The following is a 17,899-nucleotide window of genomic DNA, read 5'->3' as shown; positions in this document are numbered from 1 at the left end:
CAAATGTTTAGCCACTTCTTACAAATCCAAAACAGTCTTACCTAGCATATGATTAGCCACATGGACCTGAATGTCCCATTTACTGTAGAAGACCATCTGACACTTGATGCACTGGTAAGTCTTCTTCTAAAGAGTGGGAAAGAGAAACACCAAATAGTAATTAATTGTGTTGGAGTATGATGCTGATGTATGATGTCCCTTATAATGTATAATATAATTGCACTCCTTTTGGAAACCCTTTATTTTGATAGTCCCCCATCAATGAGAGTTAGTTGACATGTTGTAGCAAAATTACGTATAGTCAACAGAATGTCTAAATGAGACCATCAAAATAACCATTATAATGTAATTGGTATAAACCAATAAAAAATCCCAATATCGCTATTTATATACTAATGGCAAATACTGAGCATGCACTGTAGGTTTACTGAAAGGCACACCTTACCTCGTCACTTTGGGTTGGGCTAACTCGTGACAAGGGGGAGCCATTGGGGGTCTGTAACAGAGCAGCTTCTGGTGTTTGGTCTCTGTGCACTGTCTGTAGGTGAGCTTGAAGCTCTGCCTCTGACTCGAATTTAACATTGCAACTGGTACAGCGGGTCTTGGATACAGAAGGTGATACTGATGAAGACGATGAGGAAGAACAGGCAGTCTTTCCCTTTACAGGACCAGGGCTAAGGCTTTCCCCATGGGTCCATCCAGCAGCAGGACCCATCGAGGTTTGAGCCCCTTGATGCAGCGGCTTCCCTCCATTTACACTCGAACTCTTGCTACCAGCGACACTGACACATAGCGTGCAAAGACCATATGTCAAACCATTAATGTCAAGTTTCACCAAGTCCTGCTTAGAGTGGAACTCTTTGAGACATGCAGCACACCTGACAAATTTTTGACTTTGACTGTGTTGAAATTCTGTGGCAGCTGAGCATGCAGTTGGTTGATTCATAGATGTCACTCCAGTCTTTTGCATGTGAAAGGTGCCGTGGATCTTGAGTTCTAGAGTTGAGGTGACGGTCTGCATGCAGACCACACAGCGGAAGCCAGTCAAAGAATTGCGCAAATCAGGATGCATCTGACAATGTTCCAGGAAGTCTTCCTCACTCTGAAGAGGTAATTTACAGATCCGGCAGCTTCCGGTGTCCAGGCTTTTACTGTGAGTGACCTTGTGTTCTGTAAGAGTAAGTAGGGAAGGGAAGCGCTCTCCACAAATGGGACACATGTAGTGTTTGACAGGCCCTAAGTGCGTTTGCATATGCTCCCGAAGTCCTCCCTCCGAGAAAAAGGTTCTAGAGCAGACGTTGCATTTGTGGTTTCCTTTGATCATTTCTGCCTTCCTCTTGTGTATAGCACTCTCTCCAGGACGAATGTTATGGTCACGAAGTTGGTGATTGGTTAGAAGAGACTCCATGGTATAGGATGCACCACAGATGTCACAGCTATACATGATCTCTGAGGTATCAAAGTCTTCTTCGCTGCCATCCCGACTGTTATGTGACTCCCCTGCAACAGTTCCTCCATGGCTGTTGGTCAGAAAGGCCTGTAAGTCTCCATCATCTTTGGCAACAGAATCACCGCTACCATACGTGGATCCATTGGTGCTGCAGTTCTGGGTCTTTCCCTCAAACACACAGTGCTTTTCACGAAGGTGGCGTTCTAGCAGATAAACAGCATGGAAGGCTTTGCAGCAAAAGTGACAATTATACTTCTTGCTATGGGTAGTAATATGACACTGCAGCTCTACTTCGGTACCAAATGACTCACTGCAAAAGATGCAACGGTGTGAACAACCCTGGTTTTCAAGGTGACTATGTTTGACATGCATTTGAAGGTCAGCTTCATGCCTGAAATCCCAGTTGCAGGAAGTACATCGGTATACCTTTTTCTCATTACTGTGCTTCACTGCAAGATGGAGTTGAGTTGATACTTTAGAGTCGAACACCTCCTGGCAGAGAGTGCAGCGAAAAAACATAAAGGTGTGCATATCCAGAAGGTGCTTCTGCAAGTCATCCACAGATGTGAACTGCTTGTCACAGCTCTCACAGATGTAGTATGTGGACATGATGGTGAAATGAACAGTCACATGTTTCAGAAGAGACTCTTGGTTAGGAAAGTTCTTGTTGCACTGTGGACAGGTTAGCTGTGGCACGACACCATCAAGGTGGGTCTTTAGGTGTGTCTGGAAAAGGTCTAAACTGGTGTACTTAGCACCACACTGGTTACAGATGAACTCACTTGAACATAAGGAAGTGCTGTTCTGATTGAAAAGTGAGGCCTGATCTACAGAGACTGGAGATGAGGGGCTCAGGACTCGCAGAGATCTTCTCCCATTGTTGATATAATTGAGAGCAAGAGGGATGTTCTTGTGGTTCTCCTTTATGTGCTTGTTAAGCTTCATGACACTGTTAAAAATGGGGGAGTTGGTACAGTATGAGCAGGAGTAGATCTCCACAATGGGATCTTTTGGAGTGACTGCCAGAGGAGAATCAAACTGTACGCTTTCAGAGTCACAATGCGTCTGTCTGACATGTTCTTCTAGAGTGGTCTCAGTTAAAAATCCCATAAAGCACTTGGGGCAAAAAAATGCATTGCTTTCTTTAGCGACTGGATTAAGAAAGCCATGGGAGCACCGTATGTGCTCTTGCAGAGCATTAAGGTTTCCAAGAACCTCTGGGCAGAAATTGCACTGCAGCTCGTCATCAGACAGGTTAGCCAGTACACCCAAAGGATCCTTAGCTTTGTGGATCTGTTTCAGGTGCTCGTTCAAATTGCAAAGGGATGGAAGGATCTCCAAGCAATATTGGCAGGTATGAGCCTGTTCTGGCTTGTCAACATGTTTGGTCTTCAGATGAATCTGCAGCACAGAGAGGCTTGAGAAAACTTGTTTGTTGCAGTAAATGCAGCTGTATTCGATTTTTGGTTGTTTGGAAGATCGCCCATACATGTTATTATGGGTGGCCCTCTTTCTTCTCCCACGTGTCTTGGGCACTGCAGAAGTGGCCTCAACCATGGTCGAACTATCAACCGAGAGGTTGGAGTCTGGAGTAGTGCTTGAAACAGAAGTATAACCTACAGGCAACACGCAGGAGCTATTGCTGGACTCTGGGAGTTGGTGGATATCCATGTGAGTGTACAGCTCCTCTACAGTAGGAAATTGCTCAGAGCAAACAGTGCACATGTTGATGTTTGTATCTCTCCCATGCACCTGATTGATGTGGCTCAGAAGTGTCCCTTCATCACTGAACGGCTCGTGGCAGTAGATGCACCGCAGGCCAGGTTCGAGACTCACTCCTGGAGAAGAGCACTCTGGGTGGCTTTCTGCAATGTGCTTCTGCAGTTCCTCAGGCATGTCGAAACCCTCCTCACAGCGGCTGCATTTGCGAGTCTCTTTTAACCTCCACTCTTGAGGGGACCTTGTATTCGCTCCATCCTTCCCACGTTCATGCACCTGCATGTGTCCGTGAAGTGAGTTGGTGGACAAGAACCCCCGGCGGCACACTGGGCATTTATGGGGCTTGTTGGCAACGTGTGTTTTCATATGGATCTTTAGATGATCGCTGCGTGAGAAAGCAGAGTCACAGTCTCCACAGTGGTACTTCTTGTCACCTGTGTGAAGCTTGATGTGTCGGTCACGGCTGCGCTTGTGCTTGAACAAGCGACTGCAGAATGTGCAGCTGAAGGGAAGCTTATCTCTGTGACTCTGCTCGTGGCACTTAAGGAAGCTCAGGCGACTAAAGGATTTTGCACAAAACTGGCATGGGTAGGGTAGGCCTGCACCTCCTTTATCTTCACCATATTCATAGTCATCGATGTGGCCTGGAGACGTGTGGTCTTTACTGGATGGCGATGATGCAGGCCAAGAGCAGGATGGGTCATCTTCTATATCAGTTCCATCTGTCAAAAAAACAGAAGATAAGACGGAATGCATTACCTTTTTACTGTTTGGTGGTACACATATGCAACAATATGTCTCTTTTGTAACAAACTGTATTTGTCAGAAATCTATCCATTCAAAATTATATTAGTTATCCTCAGGGCCTACAGAAAATACATTTAATTTGCATGCCTGTCTTAATTTCGAAGTAGTGGCCCAGTGGTTAGAAAGATTGACTCCTAACCTCCTATTTGTATGCAATATTTTCCATAAATCTGCTTTGAAACAATGTATATCCTTATGTGTCCTTTTCAAATAAACCTGACTTTAACACTAAGTTCAGTCATGTTTTTAATAATTTGCTCTGTACATGAGTGGTTCTAATGTGTTGTGGAGATTTCATTGAAGTAAATATCCCAAAATGTGTGTAATCAATTCAAAGGTTGCTTATAGTCAGCTATGGGAATGACAAACTTCAGTGCCATTTGTGTACAAATTCTCCACCTTGAACAGTACGTTCCAAGACAATCACTGTCAGACTTGTAAATCCCTGGTGTTAAAAAGTAAGTACACCCCATGAAATGTGTAGCTATATAACAGTCAACATTTGAGGTGGATCAAAAAAGTTTTGGTTTTAGGACAACTTTGATGAAAGGTTTTGATCTGTATGTATGTATATTTATTTAAATACTTGATATTTTCTGGAGTCTGGTGTTGAATTTCTATAGTGTGAAATCCACTTCTATGTGTCTGTCAGAACAGATAAATTACCTTTTTAAAATAGATGCAGCATAAAAAGCCTCTAAATGTTGAATATTGTGCACTGCACTCACAATATTTGGGTTATGAACTTTTGCATGCCTATAAATGATTAACCCATGAGCATTCAGGACTCCATTTAGAAGATTACTGCTGAACTAAATAAAAGGTTATAGTTTTGGCATCTATTTAGTTTATAATCAGTTGATTTACTATATGAAGGTCTATGATTATTAGTGTCCATGTATCCACAAGAAACATATCTGATCAGGGCCAGATGAACACAATGTAACCTAATTATACACGCCTTATTTAAAACCAGCTAGTTTTCAAACAATCCACCAACCCAGCTTTTGTCCATATCCCTTTAAATAACGAAGTGAATTGCCAACCAATAAACTGCCAAGAGTCAGAGCTGAGAAAGAAAAAAAAACAATGGGGAAATGGCTAGGATTTATGAAACATCTTCAAGCAACCTACTCACATATTCATGTCTCTTCCATTGTTTTTACCTCAGGATCTGCCACGGTAACATGCATTTATGAGCACTTATCCCTTGGCAGCATATCTTCAGGAAACAGATAACAATGCAGGCTGACCCGCTGTTCCTCTTAACACACAGCTTTATGCAGCACAGCCCAAGATACACATTCTGAATAATTCCTCCTGTCCTATATTGACTGCACTGTGTGGAACATCCTGAACTAAAAGTATGAACAAATACTTGTTTTTGTTAATATTGTTCAGACAACATTTTATCACAAATTTTATGCAATTAAATACGTAAGCAATGTATTCCTGATCAGCAAACTTCACGATTAAACACAAACGTCAGCACTGTCTAGTGCTCACAGACAAGAGTGTGAACACTGACTGACGGGATCAGAGTCAGGGCAAAAAGACAGCATGTTTTTGTCTCTGTAACGTGTCTTGTTTTTTCCTTCCTTCACTCAGACGAGAAATGTGCAGGACGTTAGCTGCCTGAGTAAATAAAAGCCAGAGTCTCATGGGTCCTCATCCCCGGCTCATGGCAGGGGCCTCTGTGTGCCTGCCAAAGGGGATGCTGGTCCTGAAAACCTACACCCGACAGATGAGGGTCTGTCTTTGTTGGCCTGCCAAAGCCTTCCTGAGCATCGCTGTCCAACATCCTGCCACTTCTACAGAGGAAGACCTCCATCTTATGGGCTGACGTTGGTGCTGGGTTTTAGTCTACAGTATGTAGCTCTCAAAGCAACATCTCTGCACAGCTGGAATCACTTTTGACAGCAGCTTCAAGAGTGCTTGGCAATGCAATAATGTACTTTAATAGTCCTGAATATCTGCGGTTGCTTTATCCCACAGTTAAATAAAGGTGCTCCATCATAATATCACATTCATATTCAGAGGCGATTCACAGAAAAAGATAAGCATACACACATATGGAATATGGCATAAGTGAATGTGCTCCACACTGGTCACCTCAAGAGTTTGAAACTTTATTTAACCTGAAATATTCTTTAAACATAAGGTTTCAACATTTAAAAGACTACTTTATTTGCATAATATAAGACTACATTGATGTATTGGACTTGAAAGCTCATCTAAAGGCCTCCTCCTCGTATCTCCATCCATCATCATTTCTAACAGGCTACAGCTGAGACGGTTTAATCTTGTTTAGGAGGCCAGTTACTGACTCTTCAGCTGTGATTGCATCATGCTGACCTAAATTCCCGGACCGCTGAGAAAAACATCATCAAGCCAAAAATCACTAGAAAAAGAGTTTGTTCCCATACCAGTAAAATAGTTTCAAAAATTTTCTACCTATTTTATAAGCATTTTATATATGTAAATGCTATGAGTTGAATTAAGACTGGCTTTTGTAAGTGTTTTTTTATGGCATAATTCTATTCTATTGAAAAATGGTTAAATATGGTGTACTGCTAAATGTACTGACAGACATTTATAATAAACAAAAATCTACTAAATAAAAAATACACATTTATAATGATTTGCATTTAGTACATTTTAAATATATTTTATATATATATCAAAATTATGATTTATGATCACTGAACCAACCTATATGCATTAATTAAGTCTAATCTTTATGGGTTACAGTAAATCAGATAAATAGCTCTTAAGGTAACAAATGGAGGTGCAATATAGTGAGCTCAGAGCTCTGGCGTCTGACATCCACAGCTTCCTGTCCAGCGCAGGAGAGCAGCAGCGCATCAGCGAGTCTGTCCACATTTAGCCGTGTGCCCGATCATACACTCTAACACTTGGTCAGTGTCCCAGAAATCACCGCGCACAGGTGGACACCCAGAAAGACCAGACAAATGACAGATAGGGATGAGAAAACTAGGACAGTCACTCCTTCTGTTCTCAGGATTTACTGTGTGGGGAAAAATGATCAAGAACCTAAGACTAAGAAGACTGCTAAAGCCTTATATCGATCAAAATGCATTTGCATTGCCTCAATAAATGAAAAATTGACCAAATAATAATTTTGAAAGCTACTTTTAGCGACTGTTGTTCATAGGACAATCATGACATATGATGCATATATACACGTGTGTGTGTGTGTGTGTGTTTACATATTACACAATATCAATATTTACTATGATATTCATTTATTATTAATAGGGAAGGAAATGCTTTCCTCATGTTCGGTAGATCATGATAATGAATGTAAACATAACTTGTTTGTTCACAATTAAACTCCACAAAGAAGTAGCTATCGCTCCATGAAATCCATTTGATTTTTTTCCCCCCTAAATTCCGTGTTTTCCATAATCAATTTATAATAAACACACTTTAATAATTTTCACATTTGATTATTTGTTTTTCTTACTTGACTGCTTTTGTTTAAATGTAAAATGAAGAAAGTAATGGTGTCCTATTGGTTTCTTTCTCATATTTGTTCTAGTTGTTGCTTTTGCATCTGTTTTTATTTTTAATAACAAATCTAAATGGCTATATTGTCATTAATAATTAAGAAAGTAACTGGAGGAAGCAATGCAACGGTGCTGGTGATTTTTCGATGAAACCTTCAGAAAAATTCTACTTGATTTTTCTCAGAACTGACTTTGCTGACTCTATCGTCCGTTCCAACAAATCATTTAAAAGGTCTTTTAACATAAAATGTGAAAATAAATAACTCATTGTGACTGTGGTCACATAAGGAATATCATATATGTTATAAATGTTGTTATTTGAGAGGTATGTTTTACTATACAACAGTAATACATTTGTGTCATATTTTCTTTAATTTAATCCAGACTTTATTTTGGTGGTTCATGGTGAAGTTCATGTCCTGATATATCCAGATGCAGACACTGAAAGACTGTGAGCAGCATGTGAATTTGAGTTTGTGTGAAACTACAGAGACACACAGAACATTATGAGACACTGCTCTCATCATTTGCAAATTACATTTTATCGCAATCTTGTTATTACTGGTTAGCGCCCAGCTCTTCTTCTCTTGGCTTTATCAGGCTCTTTGTATCAGCTCCTCGTCCCTGAGCTTGTCTCAGCGTGCAGCGCTCAGGGACTGGAAGTGCTGTTGAGCAGGTCAGGTATGAGTGAGCAAACAGGAAGGCCATTCTGCCCCGGGGCCTTGGCTGGGTCTCTGTCCCCCGCGGCCCACCGGGGGGAGGCCAATCTGTCCCCCAGCAGAGCCCGGCCCGGCCCGCTTCACTGATTCACCCAGAGCTGAGCAGCCATATACAACAGTCTGCGATTGACTACAAGCAAGACAGGCGGCCAAATAAAAAAAGCAGATGGATGAGCCAAACAAACTCCAACTGCTCAGAGCAGTTCATATGCTTGTTTCACACCAAACACACTTTTCTCAGCATGTCTTGTTTCCACAACTTCAAAATGGCAAACAGTGTGTGACAGCGTTTATTGCTCTAAAGGAGCTCTAAAGGGGCCCCGAGGGGCCTGTGTCTGTGTAAGTCTGTTTTACTTAATATTGAATGCTTATTTTGAAAAATAAAAATAAAAAGGAGACGAATGAAGCACCAAAGAAATCACTTTCAAACCAAGCAACTTTCAAGCATTCTACATCTCCTGTGACAAATTCACCTAACATTGGTAAACGTGACCGTTACCATTTATAGGTTAATAACCACTATGTACTTAACCAATTTGTACAATGCATTTCAAGTGTAACGTATAAGCAGTAAATGTGGGAATGTCCCATAACAACATTCTCTGCAGTGAATGGGTGCCATCAGAAAGAGCGTCCAAACAGCTGATAAAAATATCACAATAATCCACAAGTAATCCAAACCACTCTGGTCAGGTCACGATCTGCGTGTTTGTGAGAAACAAATCATTCAAAGTATTTTACATTTAAACCATGGAGTCCATAATCCATAATAACACTTCCTCCAGTGATACAGTGCATCTCCTGACGTCTTTCACATCAAAATTCAGCCACATATTTGTTTAGAGCTGTTTTGGCTTATTGTCATTATGGATTATCGATTCATATTAGTTCAAAGCGTCTTAATTCTGGATTTCAGCCTTTGTCTTCTCCAGATGTTCACTGATGGACTGGAGTGCTGTGGATTATTGGGATGTTTTTATCAGCTGTTTGGACTCTCATTCTGACGGCACCCATTCACTGCAGAGCATCCATTGGTGAATTAATGCATTTATACATTTTTCATTTTTGGGGAAACCATTCCTTTAACATTTCCCCCTCCAGTTAAAATGATTATGAGCTGCACTTTGAACTGTAATGTATGATTGTTTTGAAATACTATGAAATAATTTACCCATATTTGATGAATCCGATGACAAAATGAGCCAAGCACCTCCCATTATATGAAAGAGAAGGTAAATGTCAAGTGATAATGCATAGAACTGCATAAATGGGAAGATTCAGAGAATGGTCATCTAGAAGTCTAGTCTTCCAAAAAAAAGAACAATTAAAACTCAGCATAGTTTGCCTGACCCTTCACCCTGGATCTGATTAATCTGCTTAATACTTAATACTTATTTCAGTTTCACACACCACATGTGAAACAATAGAAGAACACGTCTAATGCAAGAGAGAGAAAACACGCAGAGAAAGAGGAGAGACGGGCCAGAAAGAAAACAAGTGTCAGGCGAACAGCATGTTTTTCATGCACTCCTGTCTGAAATGTCAAGATGCATTCCCCATCAGTGTGAAGATACACTGACACACCGCCAAGCCTGAACACACACACACTGCATTCATTAATGATTAGATTTGGACAAAGGTGGGTAGAACTCCTCGTCAAAAATCGCACAAATGACAGTGATGTGTTTTCTGAGGACGTATGAGATGCTGTGTCTCTGTTTGCTTAAATTAAAGCTGATCTTAAGTTCACTGAGCATTTGATGACTAATGGTCCGAAAAGAAATTACTAAAATAAAAATAATACAGTAATTGAATATTAGTTGAAAGTAGTGCCATTTTACTATGAGATTGTATTAACATGTGTATGATGCATCGATGGATAGATGGATGGGTGGATAATATTTTGACAATTCAAATAAAATATATTTCAGAAGTGCATTTAAGTAGGAATAACAATAAAAATTTAAGAGCATTATTGCAAGAATGAAACGCAAATAATTTTATAATGCATCAAGCAGTCATACACTTTAAAGATTTATCATGTGCATTATAAATGATGCCAATGTTAGATACACAGCTGAGCTTAAGTGCTATTAAAAGGATCGAGAAACATTTTACTTTCAAGACGTCAAAGCTAATTCAGTACCACTTAAATGCAAATAAGTTGTGATAAGATGTTCTGAAATAATATCTTATGCAAGTGTGTACTTTGAAGGTATATATTTGCTATAATATGCTCTTTTTAAACATATACTTGTGCAGTAAGGGATTTATGAGAAACGCGGGAACAGATCGAGCACCCATACACACTTAGCCAGTCAAAAGTAAGGGGCGTGTCCACTCGTAATGGGGGAGGTGCTTGTGTGGCATAGTGTGTTCATGTATTTGGGGGTGGAGCTATTAAGATGAGGGCATGACCCTTATTGGTAGAGGTGTGTTTATTTTGGTGATTCCAAATATCAACAACGTTTATAAAAATTAAAAAAAATCACTTACTGAACTTTTTACGTTTTTTGGGGGGGTTTTCTTGCAGTAGACAATTCCATTGACTTCTATTATTTTGATAGTATGTTTTCTGTCCTCTTTCTCTACAGCCAAAACCCAAGCCTTACAAAAACCTTTCTGCACTCTTACATTTTCATTAAGACGTTATTTAGTATGTTTATTAAGCCGTTTTCCTCCAGGGGACCATTGGCTGCTCTCCATAATCTAGCTGATTTCAGGTTTTATTATCCTTGAGGGGACATTCGGTCCCTACAATGTGGGGAAAACCTGACCCACACACTGCCGCTCTGCTTTGGTCTTTTTAACTGCAGATTTCTCTCCGTCTCTTTCACTGCATACACTCTAATCCACTCCAGATGAACAAACATCTCTGTTTCTCCAAAGTCATATTCATCTCTCCCTCCCTTATTCCTCAGAAGTACAGACAAACAACAGACAGGACAATGAAAACAAAGAATACATCTTTACATCTTTAAGGTGGGGTGTTTCATTGCAGACAATGCATATTTCTATTTATTTCTGTAACATCCAGAAGCTGGATCTATTGTTTAAACAAACCAGACAAATAATTTACATAATTTACATCCCTGACCCCTTTTCAAAGTAAAAAAACACTGGATGCAGGAGACCGCATCAACACATAGACATGTTATAACTGACTGTAATTACATCTATCATTCAGGGTTTAATTACTGTCCCCGATTCTGGTCCCCAATTATTTCCCTATTCCAGAGCTACAACACTCTTTTACTGATTTAACATTTATAACTCTTGATGAAAAAAGATGACATTCTTGAATGAATGATGTATTGACTGCATGCTGATCTTTTATTATAGGATCACCAACTTTATATTTTCACACTCCTAAACATGGCACTGAACAAACCAAACTGTGACTGCTGCTTTGCTGTTTTCGTCTGCCATAAGGCCTCTTGGGCGCTCCTTGCCAATGAAAGCTACAATGGAGCCCAGACCTTCTGCTGTCAGTCTGAAGGTCTGGCTACATAAGACTGGTCCAAAATGGACCCAATCTTCCAATAGAGGACTAGTGGTCACAATCTTAAAACCATTGGATCTGGGTCTCAAAATGTAAAAAGCCATTGTTCTGTATCTGGGTCTTGGCTTGGTCTTTGAAGAACTAGACCTCAACTACAAGTCGACAAAGTATCATCAACGTTACAAAGAATATGCAAGAATTTGTGTGGCTAGTCAGTATGTCTCAGTGTTCGAAAAGAAAGCCACAATAAATTAATCATGTTTTCTTCTCAACCAACATCCCTTGGTCACGATCTTGGTCGTAAAGGTGTGGAAATGGACTAGATCAATGACAGGCAACTCCGGCCGTAGAGGGCCACTGTGCTGCAAAGCTTAGCCCCAGTATAAATGTGTCCCAATTCAGGGGCTGCAACCAAAATGGGGTTCACAATCTGTCTAAATATGAAGAGTTATGTCTAAAAGTGCTGTCTGAATTTTTTTTCAAGAATCAGCATGTTTATGTTCAGATATTTCACTTTAGTGGCAATGAAAACAACTTATTAATTGCCATTTAAGTGAAATTTCTAAACCTACACATTGGAGTCTGATCATTCCAAATGGCACTTATTTTTTTCATCTGAACTCTTCATATGTTCACCTTGGTCCATTTATGTACATAATATAAAGTATGATGTATAAGATACGTTTAAATTAAAATGTCTTTTAAGCCGTTTTTGTAACATTACATATCCAACTACTTTTTAAAGTTTAAATCTACCATTTTTTCTGAAAAAAAAAAAAAAAAACCTGTCATCACCAGCACACAGTGAATCTTGGAATAGTATTGGCCACGAAGGATGCATATCAAGAAACAATGCATATCAAGGCCATATTTAAAGGAGTTTTACATTTTGGACAGCCTTTGTCATGACACTGAGAAGCATTCAGTCTTTTCTAATGCAGCCTTTGATGGATGCATTTAAGATGTTTGTAAAGGATCCATCCCTTGTATCTTTCATACCACAGGAAACAAAGGTTTAAGGTTTCATTTAAAGGAGCATTTGAATTGGGACAGTATCCGTCGATCCGCTGTGATGAATCAGTCTTTGAATACAGCCTTCAAAGGATGCAGCCCCTGAATTGGCACACAGCTTATGTCCTCAGGATTTCTTGAAAATTACAGGCAGGTGTGTCTGATTAGGGAAGGAACTTAACATTTTGTAGGAAAGTTCTCCTCCAAGATCAGGGCTAAAGATGATTCATTTCGTGTATCCTTCATGGCTTGGGAAACAAAGGATGCACTTCAAGGTTTCATTTGAAGGAACTTTCGAAATAGGACAAACTTTTTTGCACCACTGTGACATGTGCAGTCTTCAAATGATGCAGCCCCTGAATTGGGACACAGCTCCTCAGGATTGCTTGAAAAGCACAGGCAGGTCCTCCAAAATCTGAAGTTCTAGGTCTGTTTTGCTATGTGTGTCCCTCAGCTTACAGCAATGATATGAAACACAAACTTAATGTACTGACAAAAGCATGAACCCTCTGCAAGGATAAGATCAGCCTATTAATACAGCTGTTGTTAAATACATCAGCATTCACTGGCACCGCAAGAACTGTTCGGAGTGGTCTAGACATGCACTGCACCTTAACAAACTACTGCTGATGTGCAGCGAGACAAACCTGCAAAACAACAACAACAACAATACACTGCTGAGGTGAGGGAGGGAAAGACGAACTGAGAAGTAAACAGATGACAGCATACTAAGAGGCAGAAGACACGGGTGTGGGGTGTGGAGAAGGCAGTCACAGTTAGAAAAATCTAATTTGCAGAAACACATAAAGCTCCGCTCAGACAAAAGGCAACACACTCGGGTATTTGTGGAGCTGTCTACCCATGATACCATTCTGAAAGTTTATTAAACAAGAAAGAGCCCTTCATGTGAAGACTCCCCACCCACAGACAAGCCAAAGCCCCACGGCCCCAGTCACTCAGTTCCTTCATTTCAGCCGTGTGTTCACCTCCCCGGCGCTCTGGCCTCCCTCATCCAGCTGTGGATAAAACAGTCCCGAAGGATCCTGCCGGTAATTTCCAGTTTCTATAGAAACTCAGGTATTAGAGAAGACCGCTTGGGGAGCAGCTACAATATATCGCCACCATTTCATCCGAGCGAGAGAGGAAGAAGTAGCAGAAAAAGAAGAAAAAGAAAAGAGCTGGAAGTCCCCCAAGGGTCTCGCAGTTCAAATTTCTTAAGTTCAGGGGAGGAGGAAAGAGACGGCTCTGGGCTGAACATACGAGCATTAGAAAAACCACCACAATGAGAGAGGGGGGAGCATTTCCTCTCTGGTCTGGCAGGAGCGATCTTTTCCCCTGGCTCCCACTGGAAGCTTTTTACAAAACATGTGTTGCTGACATGCTGACAGATTGCTCAGTGAAGTGTTCGGAGCGTGCACACACTGGCCATTTACAGGACAACATCCTCTACCTGAAGCGCCATGATTTATGCATACGCTTAAAAAAAAAAAAAGACAATGGAAAGCAGATTGTAAACAGAGCAGGTCTTTTGACCCAAAGCATGCAAATGCTGTTAAAATGACAATGGAAAAGCTATAGAGTCTGCTGTCTGATTGAGGACCAGAAATGAGGTGGTATTGACGCCATCTTCATTGGCCACTGGCTCAGAAAGTGCTGTCGTGAAGACCTAATGAAAACAGGAGGATCATAATGTATTCATGATGCAGCGACCCAGGGGTTGAGAGCACGCTCTCTGGGGACCCTTTACCTAGAGCTAGACGTGTCTGAGCAAAATCACTCGACACAGGACAAGAGCAGAATACTGAGCAGGCCAGAGGGGAGAGAAGACAAAACAGGAGAAATGAGAGAGATGAGACTGATGTGTGTTACCAAATGGGGACACAACAGCAGTGCTAAACAGATACTTGAAATAGACTTATAAAGGGGTCATATCATAAGAACATTATTTTGTTTATTGCAATGTGTTTATGCACTTTAAGGTTAAAAAAAACACATTATTTTCCACATAATGTACAGTATTGTTGCTCATCTATCCCTCGCCTTTCTGAAACGTGTTGTTTTTTTTAAAAGCTCATCAGTCTGAAAAGTGAGGTGTGCTCTGATTGGCCAGCTATCCAATGCTTTGTGATTGGCTGAATACTTCAAGCATATGACGGAAATGTTTCACCCCTTATTATACTGTGATGCATATCCAGGTCAGAACACCGGCGCCAAAAGACAAAAACAAATAAAAACATTACAAATGAACCATTTGTTGCATCCAGTGGGGACATAATTCTGGATTATAATGACTTATACTGTGTTTTTATGCGTTGCATTGCATCGCGCCATGTAAACAAAACCATGTCTGCATTTTTAATTGGAGAAACGACAAACACAACTAGTGCTACTATCAGTGTTTGGAATAACAGCGTTTAAAAGAACGGCGTTAGGTAACAACGTTATTTTTTCAGTAACGGGGTAATCTAACTAATCCCATCGTTACAATGCTGTTACCATTACTGAACGTTAAATGCGGTGGGTTACTATGCATTGATTTAATAAACTATGCAATCCGAACGCACCCTTGGCTCACACAGCGAGTGTGGAGGTGGGTTAATAATGAGATAAGCGATTATGATTGGCTAAGGCAGAGTCATGTGTTTCATGGTAGCCAATCAGAGCAAGTGTTTTTACACACATGCCAGCAAACGCGCCAGTGCCAGCGGCGCCAAACACACACACACACACACAAACACGCAACAGCTACAGAGATTCGCAGCAGCAGCAGAGATGGCGAGTCAGGAGCAATCCGATGAAAAGTTGGCATTTTCAAGGTGGAGATATAAGCACTACTTCAAATTAATTGTGGTCAAAGGCAAGAACGTGCATGTAATGTGTACATGTAATGTGTGACACGCGCATCTACAAAGCTAGTGGCCAAAAACACTTTTCTCACAAAGATAATACTTGAAGTGCAGGATAAAACTCTCGCTGTCTTTTGACGTGCAATAAATATCGAAAGTTATGTGTGAACACCTGTCTGTTCTACTCATTTCAACTGACGTGTGAAAACTGCTTAAAAATTTTTTTTACAAATTCTTTGACATATAGCAACTTTTTTCTTTTTCTTTTTTTTTTACAGTAACGCAAATAGTTACTTTCCCTGGTAACGAGTTATTTTTATAATAGAGTAATTCAGTTACTAACTCAGTTACTTTTTGGAACAAGTAGTGAGTAACTATAACTAATTACTTTTTTAAAGTAACATTCCCAACAGTGGCTACTATATAGTACCGGTTCTCAATTCCAGTCTTCGCGCGCCCCAGCTCAACATATTTTGCATGTCTCTTTTTGTTAACACACCTAATTCAGATAAACAGTTCGCTAGAAGTGAGCTCTGTGCATGAACTGCGTTCACATTGATACAGTGTTCATTGTAAAAAGTGTTCACAAGTTTACTTCACTTCAGAACATTCATTCACGGATTTGCATCGCACAACATCTTCACACACAGACTAATCATATACCTCTGTAAATAAATCCAATTTAGATTCACGTCTCATTTAGTTCCATGCACTTTGAATGGAACATATACGTTCGATTCAAACTGGAATCATGGCAGAATATCCTGCGATGTCCAATTCGCAGGTCACTTGCATTCGAATAGAACAAACGTCTGAAGCGATAAGAGAAACATACAAAATGTGCAGTGCAGGGGGACACGAGAACTGGAACCCTAACTCTAACCCTAACTGCTCTGCACTGCTCAAAACTCACGTTTGAATCATCAGTGGCAAATCCTTTACATATGGAAACGTACTTACAGACCTGAGTCAGAAGAAGCTGGCATTATAGTCTTCTTTCCCAGGATCAGGAAACAGTCCTCCATAAAATGTGCTGCACACATCTGAATATTTAGGTTTAACTGTTCTGAAACAGTGTTGTAAATACAACTTAACCACTTCTAGTAGTGTGTATTTTTGCTTTCACAATGAAACAGCATCTCCGTGACATAGCACCGGCGGCAACAGCAAGATCATTATGCAAATCTTCCCACATCGCGGCGTAGACGTGGGGACGTGTTTAAATGAGCCGTTTAAGGAGGACGTGGTTGGCTCTTAACGTTGATAAAGAATATCTCTTTGGATTTGAGACTTTAGTCTTTGCAACTTTACAGATTTTCTTTATGCACCAAGATCTCGAAAGACAAAAGAATAAAATTATCGTATCTTATGACCGCTTTAAGAATTAAAGTAAATGTCCAAGATGGTTCATGAACTAATAAATGTTTCACAACAGAACACATTGTCTGAATCTGAACATATTCTTATGCTTATTTACGTCAAACAAGGACAGAGGGAGAGCAAACCAGCACAGTCTCAGCCAGACACAGACTTATAAACATTTAATACGGCTTCCAGACGCACGAACAAACTCAGCGAGAGCACAAACATCTGGGACGAGGAACCTGTCGACAAATGTGTTGAGTGCAGGCAGTGCGCTTGCAAACATGCATGAAGGTTTCTGGATTAACAATAGGATTGCATTAGAAGATAGGAGAGTATTTGGAAATAAGTGTAGAAATTTTGAAAAATACCCACTCCAAATATGTTAGCAATTAGTTTTGAAGCTAGAAAGCTCTACTAAAAGGAATTGGTGGTTCCTGGGCAGGATCTCAGACTTGAACGGTTTAAATTTTCAATGAAAGTACAGTTAATTTATTTTTCTTTCTTGCTTTCCTTTATTACTTTGTGTTTTTAAATACATTTCCTTGCCTGGTAATTTGTGCCACTAATTAAATAATTAAGACCTGCAATCTACTGTCTTATTTATTAAACACTTCATGATCTGACGATCATTTAATCAGGGTTTTAAAAAAATATATACAAATATACTAGTAATCATATTACACACTTGCATACCTATAGAACACATTATATTAATACTCAAGGTGTACTGTAAATTCTTTCTAAATATAGCACATAAAGTACTTAAATTAATTCAATCCAGATTTATATAAACAACCAGTCTGTGGAAGATTTGAGTCTCACAAACCGGGTCGGTCCTTCGTTTGTAATGTTAATTACAATTAAAAAACCATTATGTGATTTTAATGCGCTATTTATATCAGAAGAACTTCTTTGGCAAGATCAGTCTGTGTAGACCTGATGTCATGAAG

General features: G+C 40.1%; 1 protein-coding gene across 4 annotated transcripts in view; it reads right to left on the bottom strand.

Moving 5' to 3' along the window:
- LOC113046148 (zinc finger protein 521) overlaps positions 1-17,899 on the bottom strand; it is a 75,950-nt gene that overhangs the window by 38,401 nt on the left and 19,650 nt on the right. For all 4 annotated transcript variants that reach the window (XM_026207049.1, XM_026207052.1, XM_026207053.1 and 1 more), the window contains 2 exons: positions 446-3,891; positions 42-126 (listed from right to left, as the gene is read on the bottom strand). In XM_026207049.1, the coding sequence (XP_026062834.1) occupies positions 42-126; positions 446-3,891 (3,531 nt within the window). The remainder of the gene's footprint in view (positions 1-41; positions 127-445; positions 3,892-17,899) is intronic.

The sequence above is a fragment of the Carassius auratus genome, chromosome 27 (genome assembly GCF_003368295.1).
Source record: "Carassius auratus strain Wakin chromosome 27, ASM336829v1, whole genome shotgun sequence".
Classification (NCBI taxonomy): Eukaryota; Metazoa; Chordata; class Actinopteri; order Cypriniformes; family Cyprinidae; genus Carassius; species Carassius auratus.
The sequence above is the reverse complement of the archived record's forward strand: the minus strand, read 5'-3'. Positions and strand labels throughout refer to the sequence as shown.